The sequence below is a fragment of the Copadichromis virginalis genome, linkage group LG23 (assembly GCF_057382275.1).
Source record: "Copadichromis virginalis isolate Kocher_CV1m ecotype Utaka linkage group LG23, C_Virginalis_male_GT1.1, whole genome shotgun sequence".
Lineage (NCBI taxonomy): Eukaryota > Metazoa > Chordata > Actinopteri > Cichliformes > Cichlidae > Copadichromis > Copadichromis virginalis.
This window is the reverse complement of record NC_140639.1, coordinates 45201916-45218831: the sequence shown is the minus strand read 5'-3', so window position 1 is coordinate 45218831 and position 16916 is coordinate 45201916. Positions and strand designations below refer to the sequence as shown.

At 45.9% G+C, this 16916-nt stretch overlaps 1 protein-coding gene across 6 annotated transcripts in view; it reads right to left on the bottom strand.

Annotated features, from left to right (window-relative positions):
• LOC146681718 (mitogen-activated protein kinase kinase kinase kinase 4-like) overlaps positions 1–16916 on the bottom strand; it is a 36696-nt gene that overhangs the window by 3066 nt on the left and 16714 nt on the right. Inside the window, exons 4-31 of one of the 6 annotated variants that reach the window (XM_085447282.1) lie at positions 16212–16337; positions 15942–16052; positions 15753–15843; positions 15006–15136; positions 14844–14898; positions 14679–14757; positions 13756–13931; positions 13598–13670; positions 13279–13489; positions 13031–13186; positions 12708–12794; positions 11088–11546; positions 10108–10260; positions 8172–8444; positions 7501–7601; positions 6922–7061; positions 6605–6699; positions 4945–5123; positions 4723–4852; positions 4123–4428; positions 3038–3155; positions 2764–2934; positions 2523–2666; positions 2287–2421; positions 1927–2027; positions 1691–1840; positions 1228–1387; positions 174–313 (exon numbers count right to left, since the gene is read on the bottom strand). In XM_085447282.1, the coding sequence (XP_085303408.1) occupies positions 174–313; positions 1228–1387; positions 1691–1840; positions 1927–2027; positions 2287–2421; positions 2523–2666; positions 2764–2934; positions 3038–3155; positions 4123–4428; positions 4723–4852; positions 4945–5123; positions 6605–6699; positions 6922–7061; positions 7501–7601; positions 8172–8444; positions 10108–10260; positions 11088–11546; positions 12708–12794; positions 13031–13186; positions 13279–13489; positions 13598–13670; positions 13756–13931; positions 14679–14757; positions 14844–14898; positions 15006–15136; positions 15753–15843; positions 15942–16052; positions 16212–16337 (4251 nt within the window). The remainder of the gene's footprint in view (positions 1–173; positions 314–1227; positions 1388–1690; positions 1841–1926; positions 2028–2286; positions 2422–2522; positions 2667–2763; positions 2935–3037; positions 3156–4122; positions 4429–4722; positions 4853–4944; positions 5124–6604; positions 6700–6921; positions 7062–7500; positions 7602–8171; positions 8445–10107; positions 10261–11087; positions 11547–12707; positions 12795–13030; positions 13187–13278; positions 13490–13597; positions 13671–13755; positions 13932–14678; positions 14758–14843; positions 14899–15005; positions 15137–15752; positions 15844–15941; positions 16053–16211; positions 16338–16916) is intronic. The other 5 variants (XM_085447283.1, XM_085447278.1, XM_085447279.1 and 2 more) reach the window with 5 other exon arrangements.

Below are 16916 nucleotides of genomic sequence, written 5' to 3'. Positions count from 1 at the left end.
GTTGGATTTTACAGGTTATTGGTGACATTGAAGGTGGAAAAGTTTTGAAATGATTTATTGCAGTATTGTGTTTTCAACAACAAAAACCTGACATATTATTAGGGGTGTGCTCACATTTATCTCCACTGTATAGAGAGAAACGGGAGGGATGAAGAAAGGAAGGATGTTTTCACCTTGTCATTCCTCTCACAAAGGAACTTGAGTCTCTGGGCTCTCTTGTGCATGAAGACTCCGTCAAGGTGGCCCGTCTCCACTGAGCGGATCTCTATAGCCTTCTCACCCCAGCCCATGATCTGGTTTGACCTAATGTAGGCTGCACAAGCACAGAAAGGGGGAAAGGAGGGTAAGTAGCTGTTAAAAAAGCTGTAAAAATTCAAACAACGTGTCATTTTACTTGTGAATACTTCTAATGATAAATGTAATACTTTTACATATTGATAAAAAAGAAGCTATTAAACAAAAGTGTCTAAAATCAAGTGAAACCTTGACTGCTGTTGGAGTATAATCGAATGCATCAAGTGAAGCTGCTGCTGGGCTTTTCACATCTGATTGTTTTATTCTGAAGGTTGAACCTTCACTCTGCTGCACACTGAAGTTGCCAGCATCATTTGCACCATTGCTTTTAGAGTTGGGAGATCACTTCTCCCAGTAAAATAATCAGAAGTCTCTGAACACAGGACTTTTCAGCCCTCTTCACTCAGGGCGTTTTCACACCTCCAGATTTTTTTACTCTGGTCCAAATCAGCTGATAAGTTTGTAAACTTGTAGCTTTTCCCTGTGGTTTGGTTTGTTTTCACACAGAAAAATCCAAGCAAACCAAAATGTTTCACTGCAAGCCACATGAGAATGTTCTGTCCGCTCACTGGCCAGACGTATCTGGGGTGGGAGGAAGAAAAGTAAATACAGGAAGAAGGTGCTGTGGGAGAAAACAGAGTTTACACTCATTTCTTGGTTAGTTGCTAGCCCGTATAGACCTTTGCGCATCTATAGTAGCTACCTGCACTGAGAATACAAAGCATAAGTTGCTATGGGATATTTTTTAGCCCTTGTAACATGTTCTGAGTGGGCTCGTATCACGTTCACACCATAAATATAGTTTGTTTGGAACCACACTGAGACCACCTCCTGCAAAGGGTCTCGGTGCGGTTGTTTTTGTGCATACCAGAGTGCGATTCAGATTTTTCTGACCTCTGGCATCATGATGAGAAATATCTGCTTTGCTCTTACCCACTGAAGTTGGCATTTCTCCCCACTGCAGCACCACATCTTTGGTGATGCGTCCGTAGGTGTTGACGTAGACGCCCTCGTCCTCGTAACACACCAGCAGCTCAATCCCATCAGTGTTGGGCAAGATGATGATGGCGTGGCACTGAATATTGGTTTGGATCTGAGGATGAAATGGAGGAAAAAGGTAAGAGATTTTAAAAAGTCCCTTCACCGCCAGTCGCAGCAGATAGCCGCCCCTCACTGAGCCTGGCTCTGCTGGAGTTTGTCCTTTGCACGGTCACTAAGGGCTTGCTCATAGGGGGTCGTTTAATTGTGGAGTTCTCTCTCCATTATTGTAGGTCTTTACCTTATAATATAAAGTTGAGGCGACTGTTATGATTTGGCATTGTAGAAATAAAACTGAATTCAAATTTAGAAAATGCAAAACACAAGACGTAATCAGTCTGCATCAGTTCGCACATACATGTGTGGGCAGGTAGATGTCGTAGACGGCACCAGAGTCCACATCCACAGCGTGGAAGCCTGAACAGGAACCGTAGATGACCTTTAACCTCTGACCTTCCTCCACCGTCAAGTCAACCAGCAGAGGTTTGTGCACCAGGTCACCAAAAGACTAAAGGAAAAAAGTCAGAAGAAAGTCAGCCTGAAAGCAGTCAGCCACCTGCAGGTAGAATGACACCTGTTAGAGAACATGCTTACCTTAAAGGCCATGAACTTGTGATAAGGTTTGGGCGCCCACGCGTAGACCTCCACAGAGTTCTTCAAAGCCAGCACCAAGAATTTAATTCTCTCGTACTTCACTGGAATAACAAGTAGGTGGCGAGTTAATCATGGGTGATGGCTCCTATGGTGATCTATGTGGATATTTTTTTTAATTCTTGGACTCTGCTAGAGCAGCTTTGCATGATTCAAAATTCAAAATAAGCCTTATTTAGCTTATACTGAGCCTCAGAGCAACCTCTGAGCTCTAAGCTGTTCAGCTTTAAGCCCTTTTATGCCCCCTCTCCCTTCAAGGCACCATTTCCTTTTTCCTTTACATCTGAGCTTTAGGAAACGTACCAACTTTGTAGTGGACACAGCCCTCCAGGTCGCCCACATTGACCCACCCCTGCTTCTTCTCCACCTCAGGGTCATTGTGCAAAATCTTGTTTCGAAGCCATGACAGGTAATACACTCGCAGCTTGTTCTTTTTGCCTGCAGGAGGGAGGAAACAAAAACAAAATCCATCTATCCAAAACTTTACTGATTAAAAATGAATCTGAATCGAGACTTTCTGGTTGGCACGTGTGCTCTACCTGATATGGTCACCAGGACGTTGAGTCCCTCTAGGACGTCCATCTGCTGGATGCGTCGACGGTTGATCAGAGGGTAGACCTTACCTTGACCGCTTCGGTCCAGCAGCATCAGACCGCTCTCTGTTCCCACCAGCAGATTTACTCCTGGAAGAGCAACAGGCACAAACAAACGTCACTGCTGATATGTTTTTATCCATCTGTGGGGCATCACAGTAACTCCATATTTTTGAAGTTGACTCACCCCAGAGTGCCGCACACAGGATCTCAGAGTTGAACCTCTTCTTGTACTTGCGAATCTCTGGGGTGTCGCTCGGTGGACGAGTGTTGACCGGGTTGACATTAACCACCGAGCCTTTACGGGATGGGTCGGACCGCAGCTGATCTGACAGGCGCCCGTCTTGCCCAAATCCAGCTGGAAAGGGAAAGCAGAGGCAGTGCACATTAACTTTGCAGATAGCAGAGAGGAATTAGTGTTGAAGATGCATTTTTGCAGTGGGCTGTATATCCAGACTTACCCATGTTGTTGAGGGAGCTCCCGCTGGATGGAGATATCTGCAGCAGACGCGGGTCGATGAAGGGAGTGAACGAGGAGGAAGACTTGTGTTTGGACATGGAGTTGCTCTCCGACTGCGACTGGTGGAGATATCGGATATTTAGAAAACCTAGAGCTCAAAACATTCCCAATAAAATAACTTAAAATGCACCGAGCTGAAACATGAATCAAACTTGATTTGTTACAGTGATTTGTAATTCCTAAGAACGACTGTTTATTTAAACGGCAGCAGAGGCCCCTCAGGTTTGAGCTTATGAGTTATAGCTCTACCTCTGGGGTCTCGTTAAACAACATCCAGCTTAAATGCCTTCAAAACCACATTTTTACAGCACAACTGGGAACAAAGTCCCCCCACCACCCACCCCGGGAAAAAAGCAAACGAAAAAGATTAAGTGCAGTTATGTTAATTGTTTTGATGTTAGTGAAGGCACAAAATATGTCAGAGGACAAACAACATGTGCAACAAGAAGAAGAAAAAAATGTGTTGAAGGAAACATTAAGTGATCCAAACACAGGCTGCTGTGAACTGTTAGAGAGGAGAAGAAAAAAAGCTGCTCTTAATGAAGCACAGACACACAAGGATACTCCACCACCCAAGACGCAAGCAGCTTGCAAGGTAGTGCTGCTCTATAAATGGGACATTTATCTTAGAAATATTCATACAAATCCCAAGAAGCTCGGGCTTTAGTTTCCTGCATGTTATGAGCACGTTGCGCCACAAGGAGGCGCCAGTGTTAGCACAGTGTAATGCAGTGAGGTGCGGGAGGGGAAAGGAGGTTGCAGCAGCTCAGAAGATTCAAACCAGCTGAGTGAAGAGTGAGCAGAGAAGAGGAAGTGTGAAGCCAGCAGGACATGGAGGAGGAGAGGATGCAGGGCAGGCAACCCAGGAATGGACAGCTGACGTGTACAGACCGAGATGGAGGTTTGCATTTTATAGCCGTCACAATAAACCTGATACCATTTTTTTAAGCTATACAAAAAGTCTGCACATTTTTTCTACTGCCCACTCCTCAGCTGTTTGCCCTTAGTTGTGTGATGGGGACATACCTCTATGGCAGTGAGCTCGTCCAAAGAGATCTGTGGGGATACTGCAGGACTGGCATGGCTAGATGATGAGGGTAAGGAGGAGGAGGTAGTGGTGGTGGAAGAGGAGGAGGAGGAGAAGGAAGGGATGGTTGTGGAAGAGGAAGTGGAATGATGGCTCTGCTGGATAAGGTCTGGTAGGTGGTGTATGCGGCCCGGAAAGCCGTTTTTCTCTAGCGGGCCGCGACCAGGGGGTTGGGGTTGGCCGTGGCCAGCCGAGGAAGGGGAGGAAGATGAGAGAGTGACCAACCGCTTTATGTCAGCTGTGCTCTGGAAGCAAGAACAGGCACACTTGGGCTCAAGCAAGCAGGTGGGAAAGAAGGTGGAGCTGTGTGTCTGGCTGCTAGCCTGCTGCTTGGTGTAGCAACCTGACATATTAAGATTATTCATCTTCAAATGTGAAAGCCTATGAAATGGCATGATCATATGCAGGAACAACGAAGAAATTGTGGAGAATGAGTAGTTAAAACAACACTGACGCTGGACAGAGAAAATTCTAAACTACATTCCTAATCAGCACCACCAATCGGTCAAAATCAGGCACCACCCGCCCGTCCTTCTTACCTGTCTGATGACCAGTGTGCCATCCTTGGAGGGTGTGGTTGCCTGTTCGCTTTCCGAGTCTTCGACCAGCATGGTTTTAGCCGACTCCGTCTCGCCGTTACTCACTCTCCTGCGGAAGCCATGGGGATATCTGATGTCCCATAACCAGACCAGAGTTAAACCAGCAGTCATGCAGATAAGCCATGCAGCACTGATTAATAAAAGAGGCATCAGGTGTATTACCCAGCTTTGGAGTCCTCGGCCCCTGAGGTGGACTCTTCTCCTGCCTCCTGGTCCACCTCTTCCTCGTCCTCCTCGTCGGTCGTGCCCGACTCGTCACTGGAGGAGGAGTAGTCTGTGACCTTGTGAGGAGGTCGCACATCGTCGACTGCGCGCAGCTCCTTGGCGAGCGCTGTCAGGTCCTGAAAGCAGCAGCGAAGGTTTTAGACGCGCTGACAGGTCAACCTGCGAGCTCAGGTCCATTTCTCCGCTTTGGTGCAAGTTGCATTCGGCCTGAAGCAACGGCGCTAAGACCACTAAGGTGGTCCCATTTCTGGATGGCCCTGTTTGGTTCATACTAATGAATTTTTAGTTGGCTTAGATTTTTCAGCACAAAAAGAAATTGCACCAAAGAGGACAAACACTCCAAGTTTAAAAACTCCCTCCATAACAGAGGTTGCCCAGACAACGCATCAATATGATAGACTGAGCACACAAAGTGGACCCATTGTGCCTTTTGGCTGAATGATGTCATAGGGTGCACAGATACCCTCCCCCCCACCCATTATCTTCATCTAAGGCACACAGAAGCTCCACCCACCTACTGTTCAAACATCCTGCTTAGGGAGGAGCAGCCAATCAGAAGAAAGCTGGCTTTAAAAGGGAGAACAGCTAAAAGTACAAAGCTACACTGGCAGACTTCAAGACTACAAATATTGAGTCTGAAATGAGCAGACTAGGTCCACTTTAAATAAAAAGGCACAACAGGAAATCGTACTGTAGAAAGTCTGAAATCTGAATCCCTCCTTGGTTCAAGGAACTGTTTGTGTTTCTATTTCGTCTCTTTCACTTGTGGGTACAAACCTGTACCGTCTTTTTCCATCTTTTAAACAACCTTCATGTAGTCTGACCTCTAGGAAACAGTGAAGTAAGCAGCATGTTGTATGGGGGAATGTCAGATTACTAAAGAGCCTCTTTCTGTGGCCTAAATGAGTGTTTCACCTCGTCCTCCTTAACATGTTTGTCCTCTTCATTTTCCCTCGCCCCTTTGTCATAATATAGTCGCATAAGCTTGTAAAAAGAGCAAGAAAAAGAAGGGGGGGGGGGGGGGGGGTATACTTCCGTGCTTCCAAGCCACAGTTTATCCACAAACACAAACAGGTGATCGCGAGCCATTCTGACAAGTACAAGGGAACACAGGAGGGGCGTGTTTGCATTCAAATGTGGTTGCATTCAAATCTAGGAGCAGGAAGCTGCGGCGCAGGGTTAACCCTCCTTTTGTCTTGTGCATTTTTCTTGAGAGCAAGCAAAAAAAAAAAAAAAGTGGAGGCGTATGGAAAGGTGCCAGGGGACGGTAAAGGCAGAAATAAAATAGTGAGCCAATCTCCACAAAAGGAGCAAATGCCTTTTATCTGAAATCTTTATCGTGTAATGCCATGAGCAATGCATGACCAATGGTGCAGGCATAGCAGAGGTGAGATTATGTAATCTCAGTTAATAGGCTTACCACATCACCCTAAGCAAGGCACCCCACCCAAACAATCAGGAAGCATTGGATTCACGTAAGGTTCCCACACCAGGTGGTTGGATAATTGGAGCAGTGGAAAATAGAGCAAAGTGGGGAAAAACTGTTTTCACCTATTCATTTTCAAGTTTAACAGCACTCGAGTAACAGTGGACTTACAGCTGGTCGAGTGGGCCTGGCGACATTCTTTTCATCCTGTTTCTTGGAAACGTTTTCAGGCCGCTGGAGAGGCGATCCTTCAGATTTGGAGGAAGCTTTGTGGAAATGAAAGGAAATGGCGTTAGTGAGGGGAGACCGAAGAGAGCTGGATGTGCAAAGGCGCTTTAATTGGCAAAAAAACAAAAAAAAAAAACAAAACTTATTTAAGCACAAGCTCAGAGGATGGCATTTGAGCCAGATTTGTATAATTATGGTAATAATCCTAATCTGCTAATAAGCAGTCGGTAGGGTTAGTGAGATGTAGCCGAGTACAGTACCAGGGGACTCACAGCGTGGCCTGAAACGGTCCCCAGGACTGGCCTGGGAGCTGGAGTTGGAGGAGCCGGACGAGCTGCCGCTGCCTGGCCGGGACTGCAGCTTCTCCACTCGATCCCACAGCGGACGCTGCTCCACGTTACTGTGACGAGGAAGAACAAGCACATGGAAACAAACCCAACTCCACTGTCAGTTTATCATGTGATATGTTAACATTTTGTCCCTACCCTCCCTGCGCTTTTCAGGATACGCTACATATATTTTTGTACTTGGATTAGTGGGAGTTTACATCACCGCAAAATCAAAGCACATTTTTTTGCATTTTATATGCAAACATAAACAACTTATAAATATTAATCTGCAATATTATAAGCAGTCATAATATTATGTCTTAATAATCTGTCTATTCTACCATTTGTTTTTATTTTCTGAAACTCTCTATTCTGAGAGGCACCCCTATGTAGGGGAGGGGTTACTGTTTTGTCTTTTACAACTTTTAACAGTGTGAGCATGTGAGCAGCTCTCTTAGACCACATCCACATAATCCAAAAGTAAGACACGCCTGAGGTCTCTTTACTCACCTGCCTGCGTTCCTCTGTCCGCCCTGATTGCTGGGCTGTGAAGGCAGAGGGGACTCTCTACGTGACAGTACAGGAGACCTGGATGTTGTCCTCACCGGTACCTGGGAGACAAGTATTTGATGATCATCACAAATCAATATGTTCCTAAAAACAATCACCTAATAGGAAAACAGTGTCATCAAACAAGAGAGCTTATCCTCTGGTTCAGGCTCATGCTAATTCAGTGAGCATACATTGGGATTTGAAGCTGAAGGGGAAATCAGCCAAGAATTTAAAAACTGTCCTAGTTTGACCACTGAAACAGAGATAATCTTAGGGCGTAGCTGAACACAGCGGAGCAGAGAACAGAACACCCCCACAACACAATGAGAGCGATTTAGATTAGAGGAATGTGCGGTTTTATTTCTCATTCATGATTTTGAATATGAGCGATGGGGTAATCTGTCGGCCCAGAAATTCAAAGTTGCTCTGATTCATTTGAATACGCCCTCACAGCAGTTTTAAGTGTTAACAAGTGAGACTAGACGCAGCAAGGCAGACGCACACAGCCAGGAGGAGGCTGAACAGCATGCTACGTAAAAGTGGATGAGAGGAAGTGAGCGATGGAGGAGAGATTTGAAGGCTGGGTGTGGGAGGAGGGGGGAGAAGGCAGCCGTCCCCCGGCACCTTACCTTGGGAGGGACCTCCTCGCTGCTGGCCTGATGTTCAAGCCTAGCCTGAGGGTGGTGGAGGGGAGGTTGGGGTTGGGGATCTGTGCGTGCAGGCGATGGGTGGTGGTGGTGGTGATGGTGGGGGTCCTGGGAGCGCAGGTGGAGTTGTGCAAAGCTAGAGGCCACACCGCCGGACTCGCTGAAGGACTGAGAGCGGGCAACCACGGGTGGAGGAGGAGGAGAGGGGGCAGCGCTGTTGCTGCTCTTTAGAGCAGCCAGGTGAGACCACTGGACCTTTTTGGGAGTCAGGAAGAGGAAGAGCAGGGGGGAGGGGGTGAAACAAGCAGACAACACAGTGAGACATGAGGGAAGATGCGTGTGGCTTTTTACATAATGTACACATGCACACGGCAGACAGCACAACACGAAACAATGACTTTTTCACTCCTACAGTCGGCGTTTTGTTTTTTTACAGGAATCAACCATTTGAAGAAAGAGGAGCCTGTGTCGGTGTGATAAATATGACGCTTCTGTTTCAAAAGTGTCATTCCAAATTACACATTACAATTTGAGCTTTAAAAAAGGTTCAAAGGCAGATTATGTTGCAATCAGCCTATCCCAGCTTTTCTGCTGAGTAACATACACAAGTAGTGCATTTTGCAGAAGTCTGCTGCAAGCAGAGCATCTAATTGCTTTTGCAATAAGCCACTGTCGTCAGTACTTGTTTTATATTCATGTTGTGAACCCACAATTAGATTTTTTATGTGCAAAGTCTCTTTACTGAGGAAGAGAAAAATGAAAAACAAAAAACAAAAACACTTTTCTTCACAAAAATCCTCAAAGTGAAGAAAAGCTTCTTTCAAATTTATTAAAAATAAAAAAACAAATGTAACAGATTTTTACTCCTCAGACACACAAACATGAGTTTAAGCAAAGTTAAGCTGAATTCTGCTTACAAACAAAAAACCCACAAATCTGGTCCATGTCTCCCCCCCCTTCCCCCCCAAAGATTGCAAAGTGCAGCAGATTTACTGAAGAGGTTACGGCTGCTATATGGCTGTTATTCTCCTCTAATTTAGTGTTGATTCGACAGAAATTGAACTGTCAGCGTGTGCTGGAGTTTTTTTAAACCCTCACCCTCACCAAGGTGATGAGGCTAAGTGTCTCACTCCCAAGTGTCTTAGCCACAGAGTCCAAGGTTGGTCATGCAGTTTTGCAGGCGTTATGATAAATTGGAGTTCAGTTTCCCCCCCCCCCCCCCCCCCCCCCCACTCTTCTCAAGTGGAAATATCAAAGAGTTCAGGAGGTTAAGTGGCAAAACTGTCCCATTTCTCTGTTGATCTGTTCTTGAATTGTTCTGTGATTGTGAGCTTAGTCTGTAAAAGGTACATATTCTCCCACAAATACCACTACACCCATCTCTGTATGGGCATTCTTGTAGGAAAAAGATGACGCCATAGAGCGGCCCAAGAGAAATCATGAATATGTTCAGTATATTCAGCAAAAAGGCTGCGCTGAGCGTGCAAAAAGGATTTCAGGAGGGTAAATTATAGCTCTATTTGCTCATTTGAAAGAAAAACATAAAACAAAGGCGAGAAATAAAATTATTGGCTTTTTAGCACTGGCGGAGGCAGTGATTGATGAACTCATTCACTATATCAGGAGCCTGTCATGTTTTTTTAAAACTACTCAGACTGCTGACTGAAGTGCTTATGACTTATTGTGAGTCTCAACAGTAGGACAAAAATAATACCCAGGGAAATCAAAAAAGGTGAACAGTCTAAAGCCACAGTTCAAACACACATTCTGCCCAGCCTCACCTTCTCCTATTTTTTATTTTATTTTTTTCTTTATTTGAAGTGGGCTAAATGTCTGAGAAAACTGACACAAATCCAGTGCAGCGACAGAATGAAGGAGGAGGAGGAAAAGGCTAGGGAGCAGCGGAGGAAGGAGTTACCTGAGGCTCCATGGGTCGGTGCATGGCAGATGCGTCGGACGAAGAGCCGCCGTTGGAGAACGGTTCAGAGGAGCGGGGAGGCAGAGGGGGCTGCTTGGGAGGAGGGGCGGCCTGAGGGGAGCCCTGAATGTTCTTACGGTAGCGCTCGTCGGCCTGAGATGGAGGAATTGTAGAGGGTGGGGGAAAAAAAGGGATGAGTATCAGGGAAAAATTGATCTTGTGGTCTCTTGGGAAACTTTTACATTTAACCAACAACGATCAGCAACATACAGCTGGTGACAACGATATTAAACATGCTTGAAGCCAACTGTGGGCAGCCATACAGACACAGATACATGTGCAGACGTAGGAGGAGAGGGACTCTTTCAAACATCCCAGGATTTAAGTATGCAGTGGGGGGAAAAGATCGCAGTTAATGACGCAGGCCGGAGACACTGCTTCGGTGCCCCTGCGTGTTAGTTTGGGCCTCAGTCATCCACATGCAGTGGCCCAGTCCACACACAGAGTCGACACAGCCACACTGAAGAATTTATCAGACTGGATGTCAAAAGACAAAGAGGAATCCCTGAAAGCTTCTTTATTCTAACTCTCCTAGACCTTAAATATATTTCTCTCTCGTTCAGCCAGCTCGAAATTTAAATTAAGATGACAATGTCCTGATGGATGACGAGCAACAGTGCAAGTGAGAGGAAGAGCAAAGAGACAGCGGAGGAGAGCAGGTTGTTTTATTCAGGACACAAAAAGGTCGGTTGTGAGCCCGTGGTTCTCCCTGGACCCCCTACTTCTTTCCTTCAAAAGGATGACTGTCTGAGAGCGCCGGCACTGTAACATGTTAGTTGTTGCTTTGGACCAGAACACCCACAACAGGCAAGTACGTGGGGAGGAAAACAATCCTTTATCATCATAACCACTGAGGCTGTGTGAAAGCAAGCAAGAAGAGGAAGGTGGAAAGAACAGGCAGAGCCGAGGAGGAGGTTCACCTCTCTGATAGGCTGAGGAGGTTGACTGACAGGCTCGCTGTCGGGCTCCGAGCTTTCTGTCTGAGGAGGGTTAGAGTCAGAGGGGGTTTCAGTCTGAAGGGAGCTGGGGGAGTTTGAGACCCGGCTCAAACTCTCATCAGTCCTCTCCTGCCCTGTTGCCTGGGATTTACTGCTGTCTGCAGGGATCGTCTGAGGGGCTCTGGAGGATTCACAGGTGCCCCTCGCTACAGAGACGGCAGAGTTGAGGACCTGAGCTTGTGGGAGTGTGGCGAGGGCTCTGTCAGGGGGCAGAGTGGCAGCCTGTGGCGGCTTACTATGGTCTGATGGGAGTTTTGTTTTGTCGCCAGGTTGCTGCTTGGAGTCGTGCTGCAGGGACAGCAGGTACGCCTGCTCCTGCTGCAGGCGCTTGTGGAGACGCTCGGCTTTGCGCTGCTCCTCGAGCTCCCGCCACTTGAACTCCTGTCGCAGAGCGTAGGGTTGGTTCAGGGTGGAGAGAAGAGGCAGCGGCCATGTTTGGCCCAACAAGTCTTTACAGAGGCAGACTATGATGGTGGTCGTCGTCTCTTTAATCTTTCTTTTGACTCTTAGTCATGTTTGACTTGTGCTGTGCACACAAAACAAACTTGTCTCTTCGAATCATAATTACTATTAAACACGTGAAAGAACAATTTCTTCACATTTCTCTGCAGTGTAAACGACTCAAACACCTATTTAAAAATAAAGCCGCGCTGTGGAGCATTTCCTGATAACATCCACATGTCCGTCCATCATGCATCTGTGTGTTTCAAGGGTGGAGAAGGGCGGGGTGGGTGGGGCAAAAGAGCAAAACCCCACTCCCTACCTGGAGACACTCATACGCTTTGACATATTTAGCTATACCACTGATCCACTGCCATTCCTTACAGTTTTTACATCACCCATTCACGATGTGCAGAGGACAGACTTGCAAAAAGCTTAGAATGTCTTCCAATTTAAAACAAAATATCCTTAAAGTTAAAAAGTCACATTTGTTATTGATAAATGATAAACAATCGTATGCAAATACTGTAAAAGTTAAAATCTAAAATATTTTTCCTGTTTGTTTTTTAACCTTTTTTTATCATAGTGAGCTAGAATAACTGAACTTCTTTTAGCTGCTCTCTTTCCAGGTCACCACAGTGGATCATCTGCCTCCCCCCGTCTCCAATGCATACCTCCACCTGGTCCCTACTCTCACTACATCATCGCATCTGCAAACATTACAGTCCAAGACATCACCATCACTAAATATGAAAGTGATCAGGGTTGATTCCTGGTGTAAGTGGGCTACAATGACTCAACAGCACCTTTAAATGAAAGGAAGAAAGGAGAGGAAAACAAAAATCCGGACCCTATTCACCTTTGGCTCCGCCTTACTGTCCTGGTCAAACTTCAGTACATATAATATCCAAGCAACTCAATGCCTAACTCCTGAGAATTTCATGCATTAAAAAAAAAAAAAGTCAGTAAAATGCATTAAATCAAAAGCTGTAATCCTGGAGATATAAATAGATTTATAAGTCATTTTCATATCTTGGAGGTTATGGAGGTGAAAGGACATTGTGATATAATAAGAAGGCTGAGTGTTTGAGTGCGACTGACCAGCAGCATGGCCTGCTCACGGAGCAGCTGCTCCTGGAGCATCTCGAGGTGTCTCTGCTCCTCTTCCAGCTGGCGCCTGATGTACTCCTGTCAGCAGGAAAGAAAACCCATCAAGGCTGCGCATGTCTCTTTAAATAAGCACCAAGCACAACCCTAAAAATCCATCTTAAAACAGATAAGAGGGATGTTTTGGCTTTGCTGCGCTACGATAAATACATCAAGTAACCCCTGAGCTTCATGTCTTCATTTTACAGAACCAACACACCAATTCACTTTGTGTTTCGCTGGCTTTAACTGCAGTAAAAGTAATTTCAGAAACAGACCTGCTCACGATCGTTCCTTCTCTTCTCGTCCTGCCGGCGTTCCTCCTCCTCTTTACGTCTACGATCCATCTCCTCCATACGCCTCTTTTCTTCTTGCTCGCGACGACGCTGCTCGCGCTCCTGTTGCCTCCTCATCTCCCGTTCGCGTCGCTGTTGCTGTGGGGGTATTTGTGGGGGGTAAAAACAGGGTAAAAACTTCCCGAAAAACAGCACAACAAACGACACAACGAGTCGAAACAAAACCCTACCTCCTCTAACCGCCTTCTCTGCTCCTTCTGTTGCTCGATACGTTTCTGCCTCTCTGCCAGTAGTTGGCGCTTGTACTCCTCTTGCTCCCGGAGTTGCTGCTCCTGGAGGAGCTGCTGGTGACGGAGCGCCTCCGACCTCTCCTTGTTCTCCTGCTGCAGGCGGATGAAGTCACGCCGTAGAGTAGATTCACCTGGCACGTTGACAATTGAGCTGTATCGGTGTAAGAAAGAGACAAAAGGTTGGAGCTTTGTGAAACGCCTCCACCTGAGCAGGTGCACTTGTTTCCTTTCAGGGAAACGCTACAGGTGTAGAACATACCTGGGCTCTCCTTCTTGCTCAGGAGGATCCTCTTCCTCCTCCTCACTGCCACTGTACTCATATTCCGTCTCATCTGCACAAGGACAAAAACCAGTCACTCACAGCTTATGCATCCTACACTTTTCCAGCCTTTCATGATAATCGAGAAGCACACGCACCTTTCTCGCCCCTCTTTTTCTTCGTCCGGTCGATGTGGTCTTTGAGCTGTATGCGGACCTGCCGCTCGTTGGGCTGGTCTCGGATGAAGGGGTGCTTCAGCAGCTGCTCTGTTGGTGGGCGCTGCGTGTAATTCTTCACGAGGCAGCTCTCGATGAAACTGAAGAACTTTTTGGACCTGTGAGCGAGTTGGGGGAGAGAAACAACACAAGGCTGAGAGAGCGAATCAGAAACAGAAGTATTTCAGCCATGCAACGAGAAAGTGAAGCAGACATTTTTGCAAACGCCCCACGACTCCTAACAGCGCTCCCTCCCCTTCACCAGACACTCGCCAGCGCAACAAAAACTGAGGTTTATGCACACAGACGAGCAGCATCGAACCTTTCATTACATATACTCCACGAAAACTGAAAAACGCTACACGCTGGAGTGAAATTATTATCACAACTGCACCTGCTGCCGAGCACCGTCAGATTCACTTGCGACAGCAGCAAATCAAACCGATATTTTATGAAACAGGGGTGGAGTATAAAATAAAACAGCGATTTCTGTTTGAAGACAAATGTAAAACGAGAGCCAGTTCATTAGAGCGTTCGAGCTCTGAGATGTTTCTGCAGTGCAGTCCAGAGCAGCGATCCAGTGTGTTTGTGCGAGTGCCAGGAGAGCCTGAGCCTGCCAGAGCAGGTGTACCACAGATGTTCGAGTCAGCAGCAGAGCACTAAGGGAAAGCTGAGCTCTTAGATTTAAGTCTCTGTAGCTGCCTGGGCTAAGGTCTGACATAAAACAAAATGCACATAAAAGGACAGAAGGAAATCTGTGCATAAAATATCTCAGAGTAAATGTGTCAGGATTTTGCAGGGTAGCGAGGCGATTATATAGGACAGATACGTAAACCGTAAAAACGTCCTTTCCGGGTGGTGCTCACCATTTTTTAGATTTCAGCCGAGGAGGAGGATTTCTTGGAATGAGGAAGAGTGCACGCATGGGGTGCATGTCGCAAAGAGCTGAAAGAAGCGGTGCAAAAAAGTTAAAGATTCAAGAGGATTAAAAGATCAAGAAAAAACAAATGATAAGAGAAACAGGCACTCACGGGGCGCTCCTTCAGCCATTTCAATAGCCGTGATACCGCAGGACCACAGATCACTCTGCGAGAGAAGAAAACGCCCAATAAGAAAGCCATTCACAAGAATAATGCGCCTCCGCGGTTACAGGAAGTCAGGTTTTGAACGCTCGACACGTTGGGGAATCTTACTCGGTAATCATATGTTGCATCTGGGTTCTCGTCACAAGCGATGACTTCTGGGGCCATCCAGTAAGGTGTCCCAATGAAGGTGTTTCTCCTTCCAACTGTCCGATCCAGCTGAGCACTCACGCCAAAATCCACTGGAGAGATAAGGAGCGGAGACAGTCAGTTAAACGCTGTACGATCATCTTCAAAGACTCGATTTCAAGAAAGAGAAACGGGCCGCTGGAAAATAGCTTTCAGCCTTCTTACACACAAGCATAATCTTTTCAATGGTAGATGTAGCTATTACTGGCTAGCTTGGTTAGCAAGCTGCATCTGTAATTCACCGTAGCTGGCAAAATCTAGACTTAAAACAAAATGTGCAAACTTGACAACTTAAACTGTTTTAAGCACCACTGAATGGGAACCATTAACTATAGATACATTTAAATCTTACTGGAATTCATGATATTGAGCTATATTAAAATCTACACCACTGGTTAAAATTGTCTTTGGCACCGTTCAGTACACATGTTTATAACTACTATAAAGTTTGGTATTTTAACATGCCCGTTTATAAAAATTGATTCTTTTGCCTGCCTCAAGTGGCCACCTGAGAAACTAGTTCGTCCGAAACTGTGGAGGTGGGCACTTTATAGATGTTTTAGAGTTTTGTGTTGCATGGCAAGAACAAGTGAGAATCTCTAAGTTAAAGTTGACACTGACATTTATTGGATCAAAAGGTATCAAAGATATGAAAACTCAGTCACTCACCTAGTTTAACTTCAGCATTCTCCGTCAATAACACGTTCTGGCCTTTGATGTCACGGTGGATGACGTGGTGGGCGTGTAAGTGGGCGAGACCCTGAGGAGGGTAGAGGAGGTGCAATATTAGTGAAAGAAGGTAGAGAAGAGAAATGAGGAGAAGAGAGGGGAAAAAAGAGGGCGGGGCAATGTGCTCACTCTGAGGATCTCTCTGGAGATGTAGGCAATCCAGTCTTCCTTCAGCTGGTTCCCCTTTGTGTTCTTCACTAGGTCTGTGATGGAACCAGCACCACAGAACTCCATCACCAACTGCAAAACAGACAAAGTCAATGAAAAAAATATATATTAAAATACGCCTAGTTCTGGAAAGTTAATAAAAAAGGAAGGAGCATCAGCGCTACAGTCTTTAGATTTTTTTATTTTTATTTATTTATTTTTTAAATGTCTTCACTGATTTGAGGGGCTTACCCATAGCTGGTCATCGTGTCCCGGAGGGCTCTTCTTAATGAAAGCACCATAGTAGGTGGCTATGTTTCTGTGGTGGGAATACTTCTTCAGCATATTGATCTCCAGTTTAATTTCCTCTTCTTCATCCTAGACAAGCAAACAAACACAGGTGCACATTAAAAGAGGGCGTTTGGCCTTGCCCCAAAAAAATCTTTATGATGTGGCGTGTAGGCTCCTTTTAACCATAACCAGACCTCGAGTAACGTTTCATTTCACAAATAAATCAATTCACTTCCACACTTTGTGTCACAGCAAGTGTCGAGACGCGTGACAGCTCCCTGGTGCAACATCGCTGCAGCCTTTTCATGCAGCACGAGCGAGGAATGAGTCCTTTGTTTATGGATTACTGTTGCATGAATGATTTGCATTGTACGTTAGACACATCAGATAAACCTACAACAACAACCAGCGGCTATTATCCACAGAGCTGGAAAGAAAGCTCTGCCATGAACCTTCACCTGGAGAAAAAAAATTAATTAGTACTTAATGGGTGTAGGATTACTTAAGGGAAGAGCAGGAACAGGAAATGGGCGCCTTTAAAATTTAAACGTAACCTAAAGGGAACTCTGAGGGATTAACGCGAAAGAGCTAAATCAAACTAGCAGATGTAGTGATCACGCAGCGTTTAATCTCTGCTGCAAACGACCTTTAGTTGCAGATAGCGGG